The sequence below is a fragment of the Salmo salar genome, chromosome ssa12 (genome assembly GCF_905237065.1).
Source record: "Salmo salar chromosome ssa12, Ssal_v3.1, whole genome shotgun sequence".
In the NCBI taxonomy this organism is placed as follows: domain Eukaryota; kingdom Metazoa; phylum Chordata; class Actinopteri; order Salmoniformes; family Salmonidae; genus Salmo; species Salmo salar.
In genome coordinates, this window is record NC_059453.1 from 49,927,459 (window position 1) to 49,950,441 (window position 22,983).

Sequence of the window (22,983 nt, forward strand, 5' to 3'; positions counted from 1 at the left end):
ATAACTGTATCCTTTTACTGTTTGGGAAGGGGAATCGGTCACAAAGTCGATAGACAAATGAATACAATATGTTTTGCTATTACGTTAGCATCTAGCACGTTTTGTTAGACACTTTAATAATGTTTACATATTTTCACTACTCATCTCGTGTACAGTATATACTGTATTTTATTCTACTGTATTTTAGTCTACTGTCTTTTAGTCTATGCCGCTCCGACGTTGCTTGTCAAAATATTTATGTATTCATTCCTTTACTTCGAATTTGTGTGTTGTGAAATTGTTAGATATTACTTGTTAGATATTACTGCACTGTCGGCGCTAGAAACACAAGCATTTCGCTACACCCGCAATAACATCTGCTAAACACGTGTAGGTGACCAAATAAAATGTTATTTGATTTAGACTCAACATTGGCATTTTAAATTGAATGTAAATGTAACATTGTCTCGCTGTAAAAAGTGACACTATCAAACCACAGACCAAATATACAAAATGCAGGGCTTTTTTAATATTTTTTATTGCCGTTGCAATTGCTGTTTGTGCTTGGAAAGTGAGAGCGCTGTTTTCTCCGTTTCAAAATTCGAGACTTCAAATGTCATTACACGACTCGATCTAGCTCCCCACTTAAACTTCCACCCACGTCCGAGGCTGCGGGCAATTCATTAACGGCGAGACGCGTGAAACGGAGCCGGTTGTTAGCGTGAACGGATCCATCGCTCTGACTTTGATACAGGGGGAGAGGAGAAGTCAGAATGCAGTTCTGCTCCCCGCTTTCTCCCTGCTTCCATCTCTTTCTGACTCTCCCCCCCCCCCCACATCGCTCATTCTGCCCCATCATCCTACCCGCCACCATCTCCCCTCCGTCCGTCCAACCCGCCTACCTCCCTGCTAGTCAATTATTGTCAGGGTGTTGTCACCAGACTGGTTTTCTCGCCATTGTAATGCCGTGCTCATGATCAGTTCAGCGTCGGAGCGGGTTCAGATGTTGGAGGAGGCTAATAAGCGAATAACAAATGCACCATTGTCTGGCAGGCCCTGGGGTACATTGTTGCACTAATGCACAGCAGGACCGCTTACTGTTACTGCATGGTCAGGGTTTTCTTCTGGATAAAAAAAAAGGGGCTTAGGTGGTGGGCGTGGCATGATGGGGCGTGGCAGTGTGTGAGGTCGGTCTGTGGACGTGGCTGAGTTTTAGAGAACATTTTTAGAGCAGGGGACGGGCAGCTGGCGGCCCGCGGGGTCTCAACTTAATGTGGAGTTAGAATAGTAGAAGACACAAGGTGCAATTTTAAAATGTTGTGCATCAGCAATCCCTCTTGTTATTTCAGTCATGGGTAGTCACTTAGTTAGCCCGTGTCAGCAAAACATTTTTAGATTTGGTAAATTAGTCTAGCCAGCTATCTAAACTTGTAGTAATCATGGTCAGATTACTGTAACAAATTGATTTTGTTAGTCACTCGCACTCAGATATCATATTCAAAATTGCGAACATTTCTTTCCACCCCCATGGCAAAATGTGTAGCGCTGTAGGGAATTAACTCACTCCTCCGTCAAGAGGGGGGACGCTCAAATATTTTGCTCAGAAGGTGGGGCCCCCTAACAAAAATTAGGGGTCCCCAATTATGGCCCCCGAAAGGCTAGGGTTGGCTCTGACTGCATGTGTGGGTATGGATGTGGGTACGCAGAGCCGTGAGCCACTGTGGCCCCTCAATATGAGGTTAGATTTGTTTTGTGGCACCCAACCCCATCAAAGTTGCCCACCCCTGTTTTAGAGGCCCCCATCTTGGTGGTGTATATACATTTTTAAGCAAATTTTACTGCAATTCTATGCATTTTTCAATTCTCCCTGACTATCTAGCTTTTATTTTATTCATTGTTAGTTCTCAAAGATTATATTATATAAAATATATAGGTCCATTATCTTTTCTATATACTTTATCTGGTTTTAGTCGTTGAAGATTTAGTCTTTCCATCTGTATACACACAAAATATATATATATTTTTTTACACTGTTTGGACAGCGGCCCGTCCAAGGATTTCAATGGCAGAAAAATCCCTGATGTTGCTTCTCAGGCTTCCAGTCTAAGCTCGCATCCACTACAAGACCATGGTGCTTGCATACGGAGCAGCAAGGGGAACTGCCCCTCCCTACCTTCTGCTCAAACCCTACATCCCAACCCGAGCACTCTGTTCTGCCGCCTCTGCATTTACATTTACATTTTAGTCATTTAGCAGACGCTCTTATCCAGAGCGACTTACAGTAGTGAATGCATACATTTCATACATGGCCCCCCGTGGGAATCGAACCCACATCCCTGGCGTTGCAAACACCATGCGTTGCAAACACCATGCTCTACCAACTGAGCTACAGATGGGGCCTCTGGTCTCTTGGCTGTCAGCCCAGTCAAAGCCCTTCTCTGTCCTGGCACCCCAATGGGGGAACCAGGTTCCCCCCTGATGCTAGGACAGCAGAGTCCCTGTACATCTTCCAAAAACATCTGAAACCCTACCTCTTCAAACAGTATCTTAAATAAGACATCAGTCAGTCTAACCCTCCCCCTCCCCCATTATCTTATATTTTCCTACTAGCACTAACTTTACTGATAACTTCTTTATTGAGGGGGGAAAAAATGACAATCTCACCGAGCTATCTTAAGAGAATGCAGTAACTGTCAGTCACTTTGGATAAGAGCGTCTCCTAAATGACTAAAATGTCAATAATGTACTGTAGTGAAGGTATGGGGCCAATGTGAGGTGTGTTGGTATGTTTCTCAGAGCAGCTTACAGTACACTAGCATCTCAGGCATAGATGTACAAACCCCAGATTTAAGGTGTGTTGGTCATTTTCTCATCATTTGGTGTACGTTTGTCAGGCGATTTTGTAAGGAATGGAACGACAGGCCGTTTAAAAAAAAAAATTGTTCCGATATCAAGCAATACCAGGCTAGTATCAACCGCTATAAAGTTGCCGCTTTCGGGTTTTTTTTACCCCTTTTGCATGCAATTTTTGTTTGTGAAATGTTTATCTGCGTTTGTTAACTGGGTGTAGTAATAGGCTTTTTAAAATGACATGACGAGGAATTACAGAGTGAATTGCTTCGATGGCATTGGTCTAAAGAGTAGGGGCGGGTTCCTCGTTGTGCAACGCCTGTTCTATTGAGTGGGAGTTGATGATGTAAGCACTCCGCCAAAGCGTGGTATAAACAATGTAATGACTTCATGCGTTCCTTCGCACGAACACACACTCTCTCTGGACCCCCAAGGCTTTACACCCCAGTGATACAAGACAATACACGAAGTGTTACCAGATGGTCTAAGCCATCATCTCATCTCTGGTGAATGTTACAGAATCAATGGGCTTTCTCAAACATTGTCACACTAGTTCATTACCAGACAATGGAGTCCACACAAGGACAAACTGCAGTTCATTCTCTTTTTGAAGTCTTGGGGATGCTATGATATCACAAGTATGGTGCTTTATAAGGTTGGCAGTGGTAACATGGCATTCTGTCTCTGTTGTATAAGTCATACACATGAGATGTCATTTGTTTTTGAAATGTTTTATTTAACTCGGCAAGTCAGTTAAGAACAAATTCTTGTAAATTCTATTTACAAGGACGCCAAACCCCGGACGACGCTGGACCAATTGTGCGCCCCCCTTATGGGAATGCCAATCATGACCGGATGTGATACAGCCTGGATTCGAACCAGGGACCGCAGTGACGCCTCTTGCACTGAGATGCAGTGCCTTAGCCCGAGTGTTACAAGAGTGTTATGTAGAGCCATTATTACCGTTAAATGTACTTTGTTCCAGATCTCTTTCACTCTTTCTTTCTCATGCGACTCGTTTGAGTATCGTGTCAAGTCATAAGCCGACATGATATTGTGGCACAAAGGCTACTTGACATCGTCTACGAACAACCGTTTAACCCAAACCTCTCCTTATCGCCCTCCATCTCTCCATTCCTCCTTCCCTACTCCTCCAGGACTGTCCCCAGTTCAGATAGACACATTCAGACATGACGTAACGGTGCATGAATGAAGGCGTTACTCTAATTCTCCCTCTCTCCTCCAGGACTGTCCCCAGATCAGATAGACACATTCAGACATGACGTAACGGTGCATGAACGAAGGTGTTACTCTAATTCTCCCTCTCTCCTCCAGGACTGTCCCCAGATCAGATAGACACATTCAGACATGACGTAACGGTGCATGAACGAAGGTGTTACTCTAATTCTCCCTCTCTCCTCCAGGACTGTCCCCAGATCAGATAGACACATTCAGACATGACGTAACGGTGCATGAACGAAGGCGTTACTCTAATTCTCCCTCTCTCCTCCAGGACTGTCCCCAGATCAGATAGACACATTCAGACATGACGTAACGGTACATGAACGAAGGCGTTACTCTAATTCTCCCTCTCTCCTCCAGGACTGTCCCCAGATCAGATAAAAAAACATTCAAACGTCACACAACAACATGAATACCTGAATAACCTAAATCTCTCCATTCTTCTCTCCCCCAGGACTGTCCCCAGATCCTGCCCTCTACCCAGATCTATATCCCCGTGGGCGTGACCAAGCCCATCACACTGGCCGCCCGCAACCTGCCCCAGCCCCAGTCTGGCCAGAGGAACTACGAGTGTGTGTTCCACGTGCAGGGAGAGGAACATAGCGTCACCGCCCTGCGCTTCAACAGCACCAGCATCCAGTGTCAGAAGACCTCGGTGAGTGGTGGTGCACAGTTTTATTCCAGCCCAGCACTAACGCACCTGATATACACTGAACAAAAACATGAACGCAACAATTTCTGAGATTTTACTCAATTGCAGTTCATATAAGGAAATCAGTCCATTTAAATAAATGCATAAGTCCTAATCTATGGATTTCACATGACTGGGAATTCAGATATTCATCGGTTGGTCACAGATACCTTTAAATGAAATCAAATTTTATTGGTCACATACACATATTTAGCAGATGTTATTGCGGGTTTAGCGAAATGCTTGTGTTCCTAGCTCCAACAGTGCAGTAGTATCTAACAATTTACAACACAATACACACAAATCTAAAGTAAAAGAATGGAATTAAGAAATATATAAATATTAGGATGAGCAATGTCGGAGTGGCATTTACTAGAATACAGTATATACAGTACATTCAGAAAGTATTCAGACCCCTTGACTTTTTCCACATTTTGTTACGTTACAGCCTTCTAAAATTGATTGATTGAGGAAAAATACAATTCAATCTACACACAATACCCCATACTGACAAAGCAAAACCAGGTTTTTAGAAATGTTTGCAAATGTATTAGAAAAAAAAAGAGGGAAATATCACATTTACATAAGTATTTTACATTTACATTTGAGTCATTTAGCAGACGCTCTTATCCAGAGCGACTTACAGTAGTGAATACATACATTTCATACATGTTTTTTTTTCTTTTTTTTTTTCTGTGCTGTCCCCCCGTGGGAATCGAACCCACAACCCTGGTGTTGCAAACACCATGCTCTACCAACTGAGCTACAGGGAAGTATTCAGACCATTTATAAATATTAGCATATTTTAATATTGCCAACAACAAAAAAAGCTAGGCATGTGGATCAGAGAACCAGTCATTATCTGGGTTGACCACCATTTGCCTCATGCAGTCTTCTTCACATCGAGTAGATCAGGCTGTTTATTGTGGCCGGTGGATTGTTGTCCCACTGCTCAATGGCTGTGCGAAGTTTCTGGTTATCTGCGGTAATTGGAACACGCTATGTACACGTCGATCCAGAGCATCCCAAACATGCTCAATGGGTGACATGTCTGGTGAGTATACAGGCCATGGAAGAACTGGGACATTTTCAGCTTCCAGGACTTCTATACAAATCCTTGCGACATAGGGCCGTGCATTATCATGTTGAAATATGAGGTGATGGCAGCAGATGAATGGCGTCCACACGACGGTCTGCGGTTGTCAGGCCGGTTGGACATACTGCCAAATTCTCTAAAATTATGTTGGAGGCAGCTTATGGTAGAGTATTGAACATTAAATTCTCTGGCAACAGCTCTGGTGGACAGTCCTGCAGTCAGCATGCCAATTGCATGCAAAAAAATGGAGAGATCTGTGGCATTGTGTTCTGTGACAGAACTGCACATTTTAGAGTGACCTTTTATTGCCCCCAGGTGCACTTATGCAATGATCATGTTTAATCAGCTTCTTGAAATGCCACACCTGTCAGGTGGATGGATTATCTTGGAAAATGATAAATGCTCACTAACAGGGATGTAAACAAATTTGTGCGCAAAATTTGTGCGCAAAATTTGTGCGAATGGAACGTTGTTGTAATAAACCAAATGCTTGCTGATTTGGTTTTATCTAGATGGATTTTGGTCAGCGCAATTTCTTTTCTAGCCCAGCAGGGATGCACCTGATTCAATAAATCAACGGGTTGGCGGTTAGTATTTTGACCAATGGTCATGCTTAGAGGGAGTTTGGCCGGTTTTAGGATTGTAGGAAATAACTGCGCAGCATGCTGCAGGGTGCGCTGGAAGTCGTGTGTGCTGGAAGTCGTGTGCGCACCTCCCTGCTCACGCGCGTAGGCCCATCTGTCAGTTGAGTAGCAAATGAGGAAGTGTGTGTGAGAGAGAAGAAGTGACGATGCGCTTCACTGAGGCTGAAAATGTGGAGAGGAAGCCTGTCCTCTTTGAACCTAGTCAAGACAGGATTGATCATGTTTACACCTCTCTCACACTCACTCTCTACCCATCTCCTCTACCTTTCTCTCTCTCTCTCTCTCTCTCCCTGTCCATCTCTTTCTCTCCCCCTCTTTCTCTCCCTTCAGCACTCCTCTCTTTCTCTCTCTTAACCCACTCGCTCTCTGTTTTGTTGTCCTTCTCTACCCTCACTCACTCCCTCTTCTATTCTAACTTCCTCCCTCTTCCTCTTTTGTTTTTGTCTCATGGAGAGGTTGAGCCGTAAGCAGGGTGACGTGTTCTTCGCTAGAGGGACAGGAGGTGGACGCTTGTGCCACCGACTATGACACACCAGTTATAGGCTCCATGATATGACCATTATACTTTACATTCGTCTGTAGGCTTTTGGTTGTCCTGTTTGGCTCCTTCAGATCATTAGGAAGGTCTTTACCTGTCGTTCTTTTCCCTCTCTCACCCCCCTTTCTATCTTTCTCTCGCCTCCAAAGCTGCTTGTTTCTCTCTCTCTCTTTATGGGACACTCGTCCTATCAACACCACCAAGGAAGGCTGCCATATTGATTTCTGTTTGTATTAGGGGTGTCACACCTCTCTGGGTATCCTGTCAAACAGGTGCCCCATAGACTTGAAACATCAGCCATGTTGCAGACAAAAAAAAACAGCACAACATCCCGGGAAAGCCTTCAGAGAATCAAACTAATTAGCTTTGAACACCTGCAAGTGGATGTCAATACACGCTACAGCTACACGCTAGAGATATGTAGCCGTGGGTTCACTCACTATGCTAAACACGCACACATGTAGCATGTCCAACAGGACCCGGGGCTTAGCCTTGTTGCCATAATGATTAGCATTTAGCAATGCTAGTGTGTTTGAAAGTTAGCGTAGCTCCTCCCAGCGTAGCATAAGGGCTCCAGTGCGAGGCTGTCTGTATCGACAGCTAGTCATTAGCGCGCCGCGCACCAAAACCCCCATTGTTTCTGAAGGAAGGCTAATTAGCCAGTGACAGCGCTGTCTCCAAAGAGGGCCCTTTATTGACTGTTTGTTAAATGTAGCAGCCAGCGATAATCAGCAGCAGACTCAGGCCAGGCCAAAACACTATTTCTACACATGACAGCTGACAGGAAGATATGCTAGTAGGCTAATTAGTGGTTAACTGTAAGCTCCAGTGATTAGCTCTTAGCAGTTAGCTATCCGACTTGTTTTATATGCTAACCTGTAGTTTATTGGTATGATAATACCAGCATCCATTGAAGCCTACGCTAACTCCATTGTTGTGACATTGCTTTGTTGTTAAGTCACACCACTTTTGTGGCACGATTTTACTGCCACTTTCTAAATTACTAGGAGTGGTTGTTACTTAAATGAAACGGAATTTGAATCATTTTCATGCAATTTTAATCAAATTCAGAAACATATTTCACTGAAATGATAGGAGACGTCCCAAATATTGATCTTCATTTCTCGATCTTACCACTGTTCTTCCGATGCACATCATTCCACGTGAGCCAGTTGCTCCTTGCTCGGGCTGTACTGCTCACTGTGCTGCTCACTGTGCTGCTCACTGTGCTGCTCACTGTGCTGCTCACTGTGCTGCTCACTGTGCTGCTTCCATGATATGAATCATGTATGATGCTGCAGTAAAAATGGAGAGCTCACGTCATCTGGTATGCTGTGGGTACACCTTGCCATGGTGAATGCAGAGTTACATGGCGAGAGGGGTGTGTGTGTGTGTGTGTGTGTGTGTGTGTGTGTGTGTGTGTGTGTGTTTGTGCTTGCGGGCAGAACGAGAGGATCTTGTGGGGTACTGTTGCTCAATAGAGTCAACACATGGATGTTAATCTTAAATTAAGCCTAATTTTAGCCCAGACTATGTTGAAATGCAGTGTTTTACTAGAGTATTCTTGTCAGCTTGTCAACTCATCTTCCGCCACTCAATGGAGTGAGGAGAGCGAGAGATGGGTGGGAAAAAGAGATGGGAAGAAGAGAGCTTTCATTGCAGCGGCAGAAGAGGGGGATGGTTTGGAAGGTGGAAGCAAACCTGTGGCCAGTTTCCTCCATACAGCTTTCGCTCTTGTTTTGATGCGTTTGATGGATCCTTTTTGTCTTCTATTGCGTCTTAAAGGGAAAGTATTCCAAAATGAACTGCAAGTAATCGGATTACACTACTGAGTTTGGGTAATTCAAACATTAAGTTACTGACTACCAGGGGTGCAACTTTGGTTTTAGAAGTGTGGGGGGGACATGATATATAAATATATATATATATATATATATTTATCCAGTCGCATAAACACCGAAGCCTCGTTTTGTATCACATTCCAATGATAAAACTGGGGGGGGAGGGAAATGCAATGTCAGAATGTGGGGGGGGGGGACGACATGTCCCCCCTTTGCCCAGTAAAAGTTGCGCCCCTGCTAATTACAAATTTGGACAGGTAACTAGTAACTATAACGTATTAGGTTTAGAAAGTAACATACCCAACCCTGGTGAGGAAAAATAAATGAGCTCTGTACAGGATAATTTGTGTAAGCAGCTCCTCAATAATTATCCATAGAAGCTTGATCTAATACTTTTGTATGTGCAAGACTTTTGGAAGGCTATGGCAATGGGTTTCAAGACGAGAGAAGAAGAAGAAAAAGTTCCTTAATAATTTTTCAGTAAATACTGCATAAACACAGTGACTCTCCGTTAATATACAGAGCTGTAATACATAAGGAAAATATATGTTTTTTAAAAGAGAATTATACAGATCAGCTCTGCCTATTATCGGATAGTCGGTGTTTATACAGTATTTTCTGGAATTCTTTGGAAGGAACTGTCTGTAAAATAATGGAAATTGTAACAGTAATGGCTGCGCAATCAAAAATGTCTCAATATTGCAGGCCAAACAATGACCAAAAAAAGGGAAGTGAAAGGGGATACCTAGTCAGCTGCCCAACTGGATGCGTTCAACTGAAATGTCTTCCGCGTTTAACCCTACGCCTCTGAATCAGAGCGGTGCCTTAATCGACATCCACGTCCTCGGCGCCCGAGATGCAGTTGTTGTTGGGGGTTAACTGCCTTGCTCAAGGGCAGAATGGCAGATTTTTCAACATTGACGGCTCTGCGATTCGAAACCAGCGACCTTTCGGTTACTGGCCCAATGCTCTTAACCGCTAGCTTACCTGCCGCCTGTTAAAACAAACAAAAAGCAAAACACACCACACATTCCCCTGGTCTCAACTCTCACAAGGGCTAGGACCTGGAGAGTGTGTCTGTTTTTCTCCTTGTTGACAGTGTCCAGGCGATCTCCTCTCATCCAGCCCGCCAGAGGGGGGTCATGGGAGCTGGTAAACAAGAGGAAACACAGCCAGGCTGCTGAAGCCAGGGTCACAAGACTCAATAAGTGACCACAGCTGGTCTCTGAGAGGGGGAGGAGAAGGCAGGAGAGGGCGGCAGGTAGCCTAGCGGGTAAGAGCGTTTGGGCCGAAATGTCGCTGGTTCTGATCCCCGAGCCGACTAGGTGAAAAATCGGCCGCCGTGCCCTTGAGCAAGGCACTTAACCCTAATTGCTCCTGTAAGTCGCTCTGGATGAGAGTGTCTGCTAAATGTAAATGTAGGGGAGAAGAGGGAAAAGGGGAGAGGAGAGAAAAGAAGAAGAGGAGAGGAGAGGGGAGGAGGGGATGAAATGAGAGAGCATGTAAAGGGATACCTAGTCAGCTGTTCAACTGACTGCATTCAACTGAAATGTGTCTTCCGCATTTAACCCACCCCCATTTAATTCACATCCACGTCTTCAGCGCCCGGGGAACAGTGAGTTAACTGCCTTGCTCAGGGCAGAACGACAGATTTTTACCTTGTCCGCTCGGGGATTCGACCCAGCAACCTTTCACGCTCTTAGTGAGTTTAGTTGTTTGGCTAGTTTAGTTTGTTAGTTCGAGAGGGGGAGGTGAGGGGTGGAGAGGATTTTGCGTGGGAGAATGAAAATAAGTTTGTCTAACTCATGGTTTCTCTCTTGGTTCCTGTATTTTTTTTCTCACTCGCTTGTTTCCTCTCTCTTCCAATTTTTTTTGGTGTGTCTCTCTCCTCCTTCCTCTTTCACTCTCCCTCCTACCACTCCCTCCACGGGGGAAAATAAAGAGAGGGGACAGATAATATCAGCGCCGGCTTTACACCGCCACCTTCAGTCGGATGAAAGACTGGGCCACTCCATCACCCGTTTTCTCTCACTTCTCCTCCATTAAGAGAAAAAGAGAAAGGGATGGACAGTCTGGGAGAAAATTATACGGGAGGGAAGGAGAAATCTTCTTTGGCCTCGGATCTTCCTCTCAATTCGTGTGTGCATGAGCACGTGCATGCGGACAGCAGCTGTTTCTAAACAAAAATTAAGAGTACTGGGAGAGCCTGATGGGTTCCAATTAAGGTGGACGATGATAAAATGATGATGAATTGCAGTCGGGCGCTGAGACACACACAAACACCAGCCCCTCTCCCAGGACCCAGGAAAAGGATAAGAGAGGGGGAAGGTGGGCAAGAGGGGCAGACGGTTAGAAAATTGGGCTGAGGAAGCGATGGAGGAGAAGGAAGGAGGCAGAGGGGGAGGTAGAAGGAAAGAGGCAAGAGGGGGCTTACAGGAATGAGGGAGGGGTGGGTAAAGAGAGTGTAGGGGAGGGAGAGTGGAGTAGAAAGCAAGAAAAGATCCAAGAAGTTTGCTCGGAGAGAGGGGGGGGCACACAGGAAACGTAATTGCGATGGAGTGAGAGAGAAGTTTGGAAGACAGGAGGAGGACACAGCTGAGGAAAGGATGAGGGGAATAAGGAGGAAAGGAGACGAGAGGTCAGAGAAGTAGAGGCGGAGTGTAGCTGCAGGGATAATGGTGATCACTAAACGTACTTATACAACCGCTACCAGAGCTCCAAGTCTAGGTCCAAAAGGCTTCTTAACAGCTTCTACCCCCCAAGCCATAAGACTCCTGAACAGCTAATGAAAGGGCTACCCAGACCCCTCTTTTACGCTGCTGCTACTCTGTTTATTATCTGTGCATAGTACCTTTAACTCAACCTACATGTACATATTACCTCATTTACCTCGACTAACCGGTGCCCCCTCACATTGACTCTGTACCGGTACCCCCTGTATACAGCCTCGCTATTGTTATTTTACTGCTGCTCTTTAATTAGTTCTTACTTTTATTTTAAATTTTTTTTACTAATCAATTTTTTTACTTAACTTTTTTTTCTTAACGTCTTAAAGCATTGTTGCTTAAGGGCTTGTAAGTAAGCATTTCACTGTAAGGTCTACACCTGTGTTCGGCGCATGTGACCAAAATAAAATTGGATTTGACCTGTTCCTTTTGTATCCAACTATCCCTCCCCTCTAGACGGAGGAGTGTAATACGGAGGAAAGGAGGGAGGCTTAGAGCTGAAGTCTTGCATATGCACCACACTGAAAGTGTTTTGTGTGTGAAAACACTGACCCGTTAGAAAGGCACTGGATATAATGAGGAGTAACTGTATCGCTGACGGTCCTCCCTCAGAGAAGGGGGTGACCGGTCATGTATGGTATAGCATGACACAGTATGGTTAACCGGACATGATGAACAGGGGGGGGCCTGCCGCCGAGGTTGCTCGTTAAAACTGGATAAGGCAGGCAACTTCTTTAATTAGGGTGGTGTGTGTGTTTAGAGGGAGACAACACCCACTGTTCAACAGCCTTACCCTCACTCCTCCTCCCCCTATCCACCCCTTTCCTCCCATCAGGAATCAACCCTATTCCTCTCTCCCCCTTCTCCACTCTCACAGCCTGCTGCTCAGTCCAGCAGTTTCCTCCTCCCTCTCCCGCCTCCCCTTCCTTCTCCTGATGGGTGAGGCGGTACACAGCTCCCATGCGCCGTCCTGTCTAAATAAGAGTGAATTTGCCGACCGGCTATCAGCATATGTCAGCTTATCCACCTCCGTCCCTCCCTCTCTGCCTCCCCTCTCTGCCTCCCCCCATGCCTCCCATACTCTCTTCCTTAATCCCTCCCTCCAAGAAACGCCTCATGTCAGGTTTTGATGGTGTGTTGCGTGCATGGTGTCCTTAAATCTGGGGGGGAAACGAGATGGGAGAAATAGAGGAGAACAAACGGTGTTTGTAGAGGACTGACCAAGTTAGTGAGATGGGCAGCGAACGAGTGGGTGTATTTGACAAAATTCCTACCCCCCCGCGTCTTCTCGTTTGAAATGGCCAGGACTTGGCCAATATGCACGTGGGTTGGACTATACGAATATAGGAATATAGTTGCAGTTTTCCTCGAGCCAGCAGTTTCTTCCTTCCTCTGTGTTTTTTTAACAATAATAATAAGAAAAAAATGTGGTGGGCGACGTGATGAGATCCTAACTTGCTCTGGCCCTGTTCCAATCCTGTTATGCTAGCCAGATTAGCCCAGACAGAGTCATGTTATGAGCCGGGCCTAATTCCATACTGACTGACCCCACACTAATCCTCGGGCAGATTACCACTTGATCCTTGATTATGCCTTCATATCTGGACTGTGTATGTCTGTCGGTCTGTGGCGGCGTGCGTTTCTGTGTGTGCATGTCTCAATGCGTGTGCGTGTGTGTTGGGGTTTATCAAGGTCGATACAACGCAGCCTCTGGATGTCAATTAGCCTGTGTTATTCTGTATGTAAAAGGTTAATCACCTTGCCAACAACATCTTCGTTGCTTTTCCATCCCTTTGTTTATCAATGAGCAACATTTTTCGTTCATCTATTTCCCAACAGAGTTTTTTTTTTACCTTGCTTTAAAGAATTGTTTCGTTGCCTGAGTTAATGGCACGTAGCAGGTAGAAAAGTTATTGTTCAAAGGATCCACATTTCGGTGATTACCTCAAGCTGTCTAATTTTAACATTGAACAAAAGAGGAGGCAAAGGGGGGGGGAGTCTTGCATAAACATGGTCTTAGTCTGGTGACTACATACCTGTCAATTTCACCTGGCTGGTGAGGGAAAAAGAGAGGGGGTGGGGAGAGATGTTTGGGAGTATCTGAGCACTGCACACAGGCATAGGCTAGCCTTTGGCACGTTGATATCTTTAGAATTTTGCTTTGGTACCCCTTCAACATGACTAATTATCTGGATCTGTGGGTGACTCTTGCATGCAACCTGGACTCGGGTGTAGACGTAACATAGTAAATGTTTCTTTAGCCTGATCCCATTTAGTATGATATGTCACGTTTCATATGGTATGTGCTAATTTGTGGATGACATCAAGATGTTAAGAATTTGCAATGCGTCTGATATGTTACGAATTCCAATTTGTTGTGGCTTACGTTAGCAAGGTGGCTAATGCTAACTTTAGCTAGGTGGCTAACGTTAGCTATGGTTAAGGTTAGGATTACGTTAAAGGGTTAGGGGAAGGGTTAGCGAACATGTTAAGTAGTTGCAAAGTAGCTCAAAAGTAGTAAGAAGTTGCAAATTAGCTAAAATGCTAAAGTTGTCCGTGATGAGATTCGAATGTGCAAACATTCAGGTTGCTAGATGTTCGCATTATACCACCATTCATCCACCCCGACCAACCACCCTCCTTTCGTTGTTGCCTGAAGTAAACTTCTGTCTTATTTTGTTATCATCTGCGCTTTTCAGCCGAGGAGCTGTTCTGCTACTGTATCTAGTAGGTCTGGCACAATTACCGTATAACCAACGTTTATGAATGAAGACAGTCATGAAAATATAATTGCCTTCATACAACGAGACAGCCGGGAATTCTTGTGGTTGTGTCAGTTTCTGCAGTAACGTGGACTCTTGACAACGTGATGAAACTTTATTGATCCTTGCTGAAACAAGCAATCAAATCACATTTTATTGGTCCCGTAGCAAACAAGTCTTCGGTTGCCTAGACAATGCCCCCACCCTGCAGCAGCAGCAGCAGCAGCACACATAGAAATGGAATGAATATAACAGGCTTGGAACCTCTTAACCTTGGCTATTTCACTGGTAAACTCATGGGTACACTCGCAATGCCTGCCTGGTATTGTGATGCAATTTCCATGGTAATGTACATTCAAATGATGTTAACTGACGTGGCTCTTGCAATGGAAGGTAGTTTTTGTTTTGTCAGTTGAATTTAATCCACAAATCACAGCACAGATTGATGGGTCCTGCTTTTCCTTCCTGCTTTTCCTTCCTGCTTTTACTTCCTGCTTTTGCTCCTATGGGTACACTAGCAATGGCTGCCAGTCCACCCATTATGCCATCATAGACTTGAAATGGGGACGCCTGTTCTATTCATTCTATTTCTACGGCAGCACATGCGGTCAGGAGCTGAGGAGAGGACAAAATGTGCGTTTTTAACAATATATTTTTTGTGTGGTAACCGAACTGTTATTACGGTAGCCGCGTCATTTGTATTGTATTTATTATGGATCCCCATGCCAAGGCAGCAGCTACTCTTTCTGGGGTCCAGCAACATTAAGGCAGTTGTATACAATAAAAACAAAACATGACATTACATTTCACAACAGATTTGGCTGGCCAATTACCGGCATCCAACATTCCATGACAATCACAGCCCATAGTATCTAGGCTACTACTGTATCTCTTATCCCTCTTCTACCTTTCCTTTTTTTTTTTTTATTGAATATTAAAGCATACAATCTACCGGCAGTGAAGCTGCTCAACATTTACATTACTTACAATCAGTCTAACAGACTTCAATCCAGAGCGACCCACCGAAGCAACCAGGGTCAAATCCCTGCCCAAGGGCATGCTGACAGATCTCCACACAAAGTCAAAACGGGGACCCGAACCAGCGACCTATTGGCCACCGGCCCAAGCTCTCAACCGCCAGGCCACCAACCCTCTAAGAACCCCCCCCACAGCTGCTCTTCAACCATCCGATATTTGAATCTATCCGATCGAATATAATCCCCAGATTGCGAGTTGAAGATAAGTACATTTAAGAGTATTAGTAATTGACTGACCAGGTCTCTCCAGATCTCCCAACAATGCTATTTCTATGGTCAATTTTAGATTCATGCAGTGCGTTTTCAGCCATTCCTGAACCTGAGACCAGAAACAGGCTACCTGAGGGCAATACCAGAACAAATGGTTTATTGATTCTGTATCCTCACAACAAAATCTGCAAAGCTGCGGTGATTGTTGATAGCAAGAATTCTGTACAGTAATTTTAGCTGAAAAGCACGAAGTCTGGAATCTTACGTCGTTTTATATATCAACTCATACACCCTGTGCCATGAAATCGTTACATCAGAAATCTCTTCCCAGCTATTTTGCAATCTGTATGGCACAGCTGTCAACATCCTGGTCCTCAAATGAAACTGGTATACTTTCCTATTTATGTTCTTTTTGTTCCTCTGACAGTTTTGATCCTTTATATTTGGCAGACAGACCAGTTCGCTACCTCATCACGCTGCCACCTGCCTCTTCCATTTTTGGGGTAATGCTGTAATCATTTGTTTGTAATCTTATATTGAGCAGACCTTCCTATACAATTCCGATAACCCCATAAAAGACATAACTCTACCATTCCAATTTCCAATATAATTCAAAAACAAAATACCCTTTTCAAACATCGTTTCCATAAACAAAGGTATTTTATCAACCAGCACATTTCAGTTCAACCATAATATTCGTTGTATAATTTGTTCTATATTTTCAGGGGATGAAATTGGAATTGTAACCAGCTGTGCAATGCTTGTTTGAAAAAGAGAGACCTTGAAAAAGGTTTCATTTAGAATTCATCGAAAATGAGACATGGCAATCTGCACAAGGGGGAAAAAAGGCAATTTTTAAACAATGGATGAGCTTTTTCTTAGTCATTTACTTGAGAACCATTTAGGGTTCAAGTAAAACTTGTGTGTAAGTGAAGCTTTTAGAGAGGTTTAGTGCTTTTATATTTAATAATCTCAACCCACCCAGTTCATATTCATTATTTAGATAGGCACGCTTTATCTTCTCTTGTTTAGCGTCCCGGATAAAGTGAAAATATTTTTTGCTCATATATGATTTGAAAAACAAATCATCAGGACTAGGCAGCGCCATAAGTGAGTAAACTGAGATATGACTAAGGAGTTAATCACTGCAATTTTTCCATACATATATTTACCTCTCCATGGTTGTAGGATATTGTCTATTTTTACTCGTTTTCTATTGAACTTATTTGTGGAGAGCTCATTTTTTTTATTTTGTGAGATGGATACCTAAAATGTCTACTGTACTTCACCATCAGCCCATTTTATAGGTAAACTGCAGGGTAATGTAAAAGTTGTATTTTTTTTAAGGATGTAATATGTACACTTATCATAACTTTTTGGGACTAAACTCTAATTATCTATCTTTCCTTCCTTGAGCTATATCACTTGTCAGAGCAAGAGGGGGGAAAAGTGGAAAGTGTCTCTCTTTCTCGCCCCCTCCCTCTATTTATCTCAGTCCCCCTCTCTCTCTCTCCTTTAGCTTCATTAAACGTTCCCAGGGTAGTTTGTATTTGTTTACTTCCCCGTCTCTCTGGGGAGAACAGTTTTAGGCACGCTGTTAATTTGTGCTGCTCCGTTTGTTTTGGTTTGAACATCTTATGCAACAGGAACATTTAGTGAGAGAGGAACATCGCCGGCTCAGGCTAATAAATATGAGATAATCCCAAGCCAATTGGTATCCCGTAAACAGGAATGAATGTTTTTTTTTCTTCGCCATGGCATATGGGCTAAGTAAGTTGATCAGCGGTTTTGTGCAGAACTGCATGTCGGTGAGAGAGATACGTTTGGCACGTGTCTGACCTCACTGGGCGACCTCTAGAACTTTGTGCTCTGGCCACGTTGTGTTAGCAGAATATACCTATGTGAATAAACCGTGTGTGTGTGTAAGAATAATTAAGAATAATCATCATCTGGTGGGTGCTTATATCTGCCCTATTTCGCACATGTACAAGTGTGTGAATTGGAAATGCGTTTTCTTTTGTTGCATTACCCACTCTCGCTCGGAGGGTGTGTGTGTGTGTGTGTGTGTGTGTGTGTCTGGCCCTTTGAGGATAGGAGATATTAAACTTTAATCAGGCGTTGGTGTACACATGGAGATGGAGGTATGGATGAGACCTAACCCCTCTGCCCCACACACACACACCATGCCACCCCACTGTGAAAAAATATGAATGTGTGTAGTGTATCAGGGGAGTCTTGTCTGTTGTGTACGTCTCTGCTTGAACAACAGGCCTCTACATCCCCTCTCAACAGTAGGTCCCTGTGTGGGGACAAAACCCAAACCACCCCAGTGGCCAACAGTGTGTGCTTGTGCGTGCATTTGCGCGTGTGCAAGTCATACCATGTTCTGATTGGTTGTTCAGAAAGACGATGGGGAGATCCCTAGCCATGACCGTTAGGGTCAAAGTTTCAGGTTGAGAGAAATCAACCCTTCTCTAGGGACATGTTAGCTAGTCTCTTCCTTTTGTCTTCTCTCCATCTTAGAACCAATTTATTTTTTAATGTATTTTTTTCACCTTTATTTAACCAGGTAGGCTAGTTGAGAACAAGTTCTCATTTACAAGCGCGACCTGGCCAAGATAAAGCAAAGCAGTGCGACACAGACAACAACACAGTTACACATGGAGTAACATGGAATAAACAATAAACAAGCCAATAACACAATAAACAAGTCAATGACACAGTAGAAAAAAAGAAAGTCTATATACAGTGTGTGTAAAAGGCATGAAGAGGTAAGGCAATAAAATAGGCCATAGTCGCGAAGAATTACAATTTAGCAGATTAACACTGGAGTGATAAATGAGCATATGATGATGTGCAAGTAGAAATACTGGTGTGCAAAAGAGCAGAAAAGTAAATAAAAACAATGTGGGGATGAGGTAGGTAGATTGGGTGGGCTATTAACAGATGGACTACGTACAGCTGCAGCGATCGGTTAGCTGCTCGGACAGCTGATGTTTAAAGTTGGTGAGGGAAATATAAGTCTCCAGCTTCAGCGATTTTTGCAATTCGTTCCAGTCACTGGCAGCAGAGAACTGGAAGGAAAGGTGGCCAAATGAGGTGTTGGCTTTGGGGGTGAGATATACCTGCTGGAACGTGTGCTACGGGTGGGTGTTGTTATCGTGACTAGTGAACTGAGATAAGGCGGAGCTTTACCTAGCATAGACTTATAGATGACCTGGAGCTAGTGGGTCTGGCGACGAATATGTAGCAAGGGCCAGCCGACTAGAGCATACAGGTCGCAGTGGTGGGTGGTATAAGGTGATTTGGTAACAAAACGGATGGCACTGTGATAGACTGCATCCAGTTTGCTGAGTAGAGTATTGGAAGCAATTTTGTAGATGACATCGCCGAAGTCGAGGATCGGTAGGATAGTCAGTTTTACTAGGGTAAGTTTGGCAGCGTGAGTGAAGGAGGCTTTGTTGGGAAATAGAAAGCCGATTCTAGATTTGATTTTGGATTGGAGATGTTTAATATGAGTCTGGAAGGAGAGTTTACAGTCTAGCCAGACACCTAGGTATTTATAGTTGTCCACATATTCTAAGTCAGAACTGTCCAGAGTAGTGATGCTAGTCGGGCAGGCGGGTGCGGGCAGCGACCGGTTGAAAAGCATGCATTTGGTTTTACTCGCATTTAAGAGCAGTTGGAAGCCACGGAATGAGTGTTGTATGGCATTGAAGTTCGTTTGGAGGTTAGTTAGCACAGTGTCCAAGGAAGGGCCAGAAGTATACAGAATGGTGTCGTCTGCGTAGAGGTGGATCAGGGAATCACCCGTAGCAAGAGCGACATCATTGATATATACAGAGAAAAGAGTCAGCCCAAGAATTGAACCTTGTGGTACCCCCATAGAGACTGCCAGAGGTCCGGACAACAGGCCCTCTGATTTGACACACTGAACTCTGTCTGCAAAGTATTTGGTGAACCAGGCGAGACAGTCATTAGAGAAACCAATTACAATATAGGGCAGCGACGTGTGGGGTGCGCTTACAAAACAAGAATTTGACAAATTGGACAAACACCCAATTTGAACCCTGAATGCGGAATTCTGTAAGAACATCCTCAGGGTACAGAGAGAAATTCCAAACAACGCAGGTAGAGTAGAATTAGGCCAATTCCCTCTTCTGATTAATATCCAAAAAAGAGCCACCAAATGTTATTTTCATTTAAAAACAAGTGACCACCACTTATCTCATTCCTCAACTGCCAAGAGGTGACCTTGGAGAAGAGTCCCCTCAACCAGCAGCTCAATTCATTCAACGTTACCAACCGAACAAAGCATCAGGACAGTACTCAGAAAATCTGGCCCATCCAAATTATCACAAAGCAAAAATACAAATATATCACCTATTGGAAAGATAAACAAAAAAAAATCTAAGTAAACCAATGCTATTTGGCTCTAAACAGACAGTACATGGTGGCAGACTATTTGACCACTGTGATTGATGGAAAACTGAGGAAAACACTGACTAGGTATAGACTCAGTGAGCACAGTTTGGTCATAGAGACCGGTCGACTCAGGCAAACCTGGCTGCCCAGAGAGAACAGGCTGTGCTCACTCTGCCCCCGGGGAGAGGTAGAGACAGAGCTGCATTCCCTATTACACTGTGACAAATACTCAGACCTAAGAGAATCTTTCTTTAGAGTACAGAGAATCTGAAGAAAAAGCTCATATTTATTGGATGAAAAGCCAAAATGTGCAGTTTTGACAGCCAAATATGTGTCCTCCTGCCACAACAGAAGGAACGGCCAGTGGAAAGTGCAATGTAATGTCAATATTTACCATTTTGTTTGAACATGACTGAAAAGCCACATGGCAGACTTGCCTACTACTACTTTTAATTTATTATTATTATCATTAATGTTGTTGTAGTTGTTGTTAATCACAATACATTTTCCACTATTATTATTATTATAATTGTTGTTGTTACGAGTGTACCTTGATAATGAGTGAGATGCTAATTTCACCTACCTCTCAGCCAGGCTCCTCTCTTTTTTACCTTCTTTTCTCACATTATCAATATCTCTCTCACACACTCATCATCTTGCGCAAAATAGCATCCGTCTGTGTCTGTCCGGAGCTCAGGGTGCAGGAAACCAATGTACAATGTTTCAAGATTGTTAGCACAAGCTTTGGGCTGGACCAAGTTGATCGTTGATACAATGTGTCAAGTTCCTTGCAGACAGGCCCTGTGTAGCCAATGTCATTCATTTCTATCAGGATATTTTTCGACCTGCAGGCTGCAATCTTTTTATTTGTTGGCTTTATGTGGGCTATTTTTACATAGTTGGCAATACAAGCCACTTTTTAGATTTGTCTAATTTTCATTTAGAGTTAGATATAATTTGTATTAACCACATGACAATGATTTTGAGATACGAAGACTTTATTTAAAAAATCATAACTGGCACGCAGGTCGGTAGACATGGTAAGATAAATTGGCACTCCAAATGGAAAAGTTTGCAGACCCCTGGTGTACCCTATTAGTGGCAACTTTGGGAGCGGAATGGCAGAATCTGGTTGTTCGGAATATTTTTTTTCTTCTTTCTGATTAGGCTATCTTGATCTTTGGCTCCCTCTTGAGTCATGTGTGTGTCTTAATTATTTAGTCAGTGTTAGGGCATCAGACAAGCTCAGTAGCCTACATGTAGTTGATTTGAGTAAAACACATAGCGTGTGTCTATATGGAAAAAATAAACATTTAAAAATGTCTACCAGTCAATTTTTTGGGGGGAGGGGGGGTCGGACAGCCCTACACTCAATCCATATACTGTATAGACACACACAGCACCCTCTCCTTATCCTACCCTATCCTTTTCTATTACCTCTCTACCACGGTGTAAAAAGTTAAGTCGGCTACGCTACCGGAGTCCATATAGAAGCAAACATACTTTACCACTGAAAAGTTGGATTAAAGTCGCATTAATGTTCAATGGTGAGCATTGCAGTAACTCTGAGTAAAGTGATCCAATAAATATATAATGGCTACTAAATAAATAGTCCTTTTAAGTTCAGTCTAAAAGCATAACTTTTATTTTAAAAATTCTATCTGTGAATATTCATTAGTTGTAGGAGGCTGTGTAGACAGAACGAAAATCATCCAATCACCATGTGGCGAATGAACCAACCAATCACGTACCGTGACATTGCTGTGTGCTGGAGTCCTTATCTACTGAATGCACATTGCTGTGTCTCTTTTTTTTTTTACTGTTTCTAACGGCATATTATGTGAAATGTTGGGACCGCAATGTCGAAACAGGGGTGCCGAAAAACGATCTAAACAGAGTACCACACTCACATATTGCTGACAGTGGCAGATCACCCTTACCGTGGCCAGATACCTACGGGATGCATCCGGGTTTTCAGGGGAAATGGAGAGAGAGCCTGCGACCTTAAGGCAAAGCTCCATCTTAACTCCACGTTTACTTGATTCATTAAACGGTGCATAAGAGAACCTACCCCACCGTTTATTTTTCTCTCTCTCTCTTATCAGGACCAGAAAGGAAAAAACGCTGCTCAGGCGTTTCATTTATGTCCGCTACGTTAGGTTAGTGTCACATAGATGGATCATCGTCATAGGTAGTCGTTAGAGATTTGGACGCGTACCATCTGTTGCGCAGGGCCTGTATTCACAAAGCATCTGAGTACGAGTGGAGATCTAGGATCAGTGCTTGAGAGAATTCTGTTGAACAAGAGCTCCTGTTAATCATGGACAATAATATTAAGAACTTAATTGATTAAGAATTCATCCTGGGACTTGTTCTTGGAATTACACAATCAGCAGCTATGTAACCCTATCCTATTAGGGTAATTGTCTTCACTGAGAGAAACAAGAGAAGGCCAAGTGTACTTACAGTGTTAGTCCAATTTGTGCTTATGACTCAAATGAGCCATGAACGTTAAAACAATGTAAATAAAACAAAGAAAAGATATTAGTGTACTAACTGTTTAAAAAATGTTTTTATTTATTCACTTTTCAGTCAACCAAAACCCAAATAATTTGAACAGAAATCCAACAGTTCAGTTCAAACTTTATTGTCCCCAAGGGGAAACTTGGTTTCAGGCAGGGGTAACATGATACAAATAAACACCATAAACTCTCCGCAACAACAATGTGTTGTCTTTCAGTGAACTTTAGGGACACTGTAACAACATTACAGTAATGCAAGTCTGACTGTGTCGTTGTTGTATTTGTGTCGTTGCAGTATAACTACGAAGGTAATGACATCAGCGACCTGCCCGTGGACCTATCGGTGGTGTGGAATGGCAACTTTGTCATCGACAACCCCTACAACATCCAAGGTAAGCACTAGACTTTAGCTCAGCTGGG

At 43.6% G+C, this 22,983-nt stretch overlaps 1 protein-coding gene across 4 annotated transcripts in view; it reads left to right on the plus strand.

Moving 5' to 3' along the window:
- LOC106565213 (plexin-A1) overlaps positions 1–22,983 on the plus strand; it is a 259,984-nt gene that overhangs the window by 165,626 nt on the left and 71,375 nt on the right. For all 4 annotated transcript variants that reach the window (XM_014132076.2, XM_014132080.2, XM_014132077.2 and 1 more), the window contains exons 10-11: positions 4,526–4,726; positions 22,859–22,955. In XM_014132076.2, coding sequence (XP_013987551.1) covers positions 4,526–4,726; positions 22,859–22,955 — 298 coding nt within the window. The remainder of the gene's footprint in view (positions 1–4,525; positions 4,727–22,858; positions 22,956–22,983) is intronic.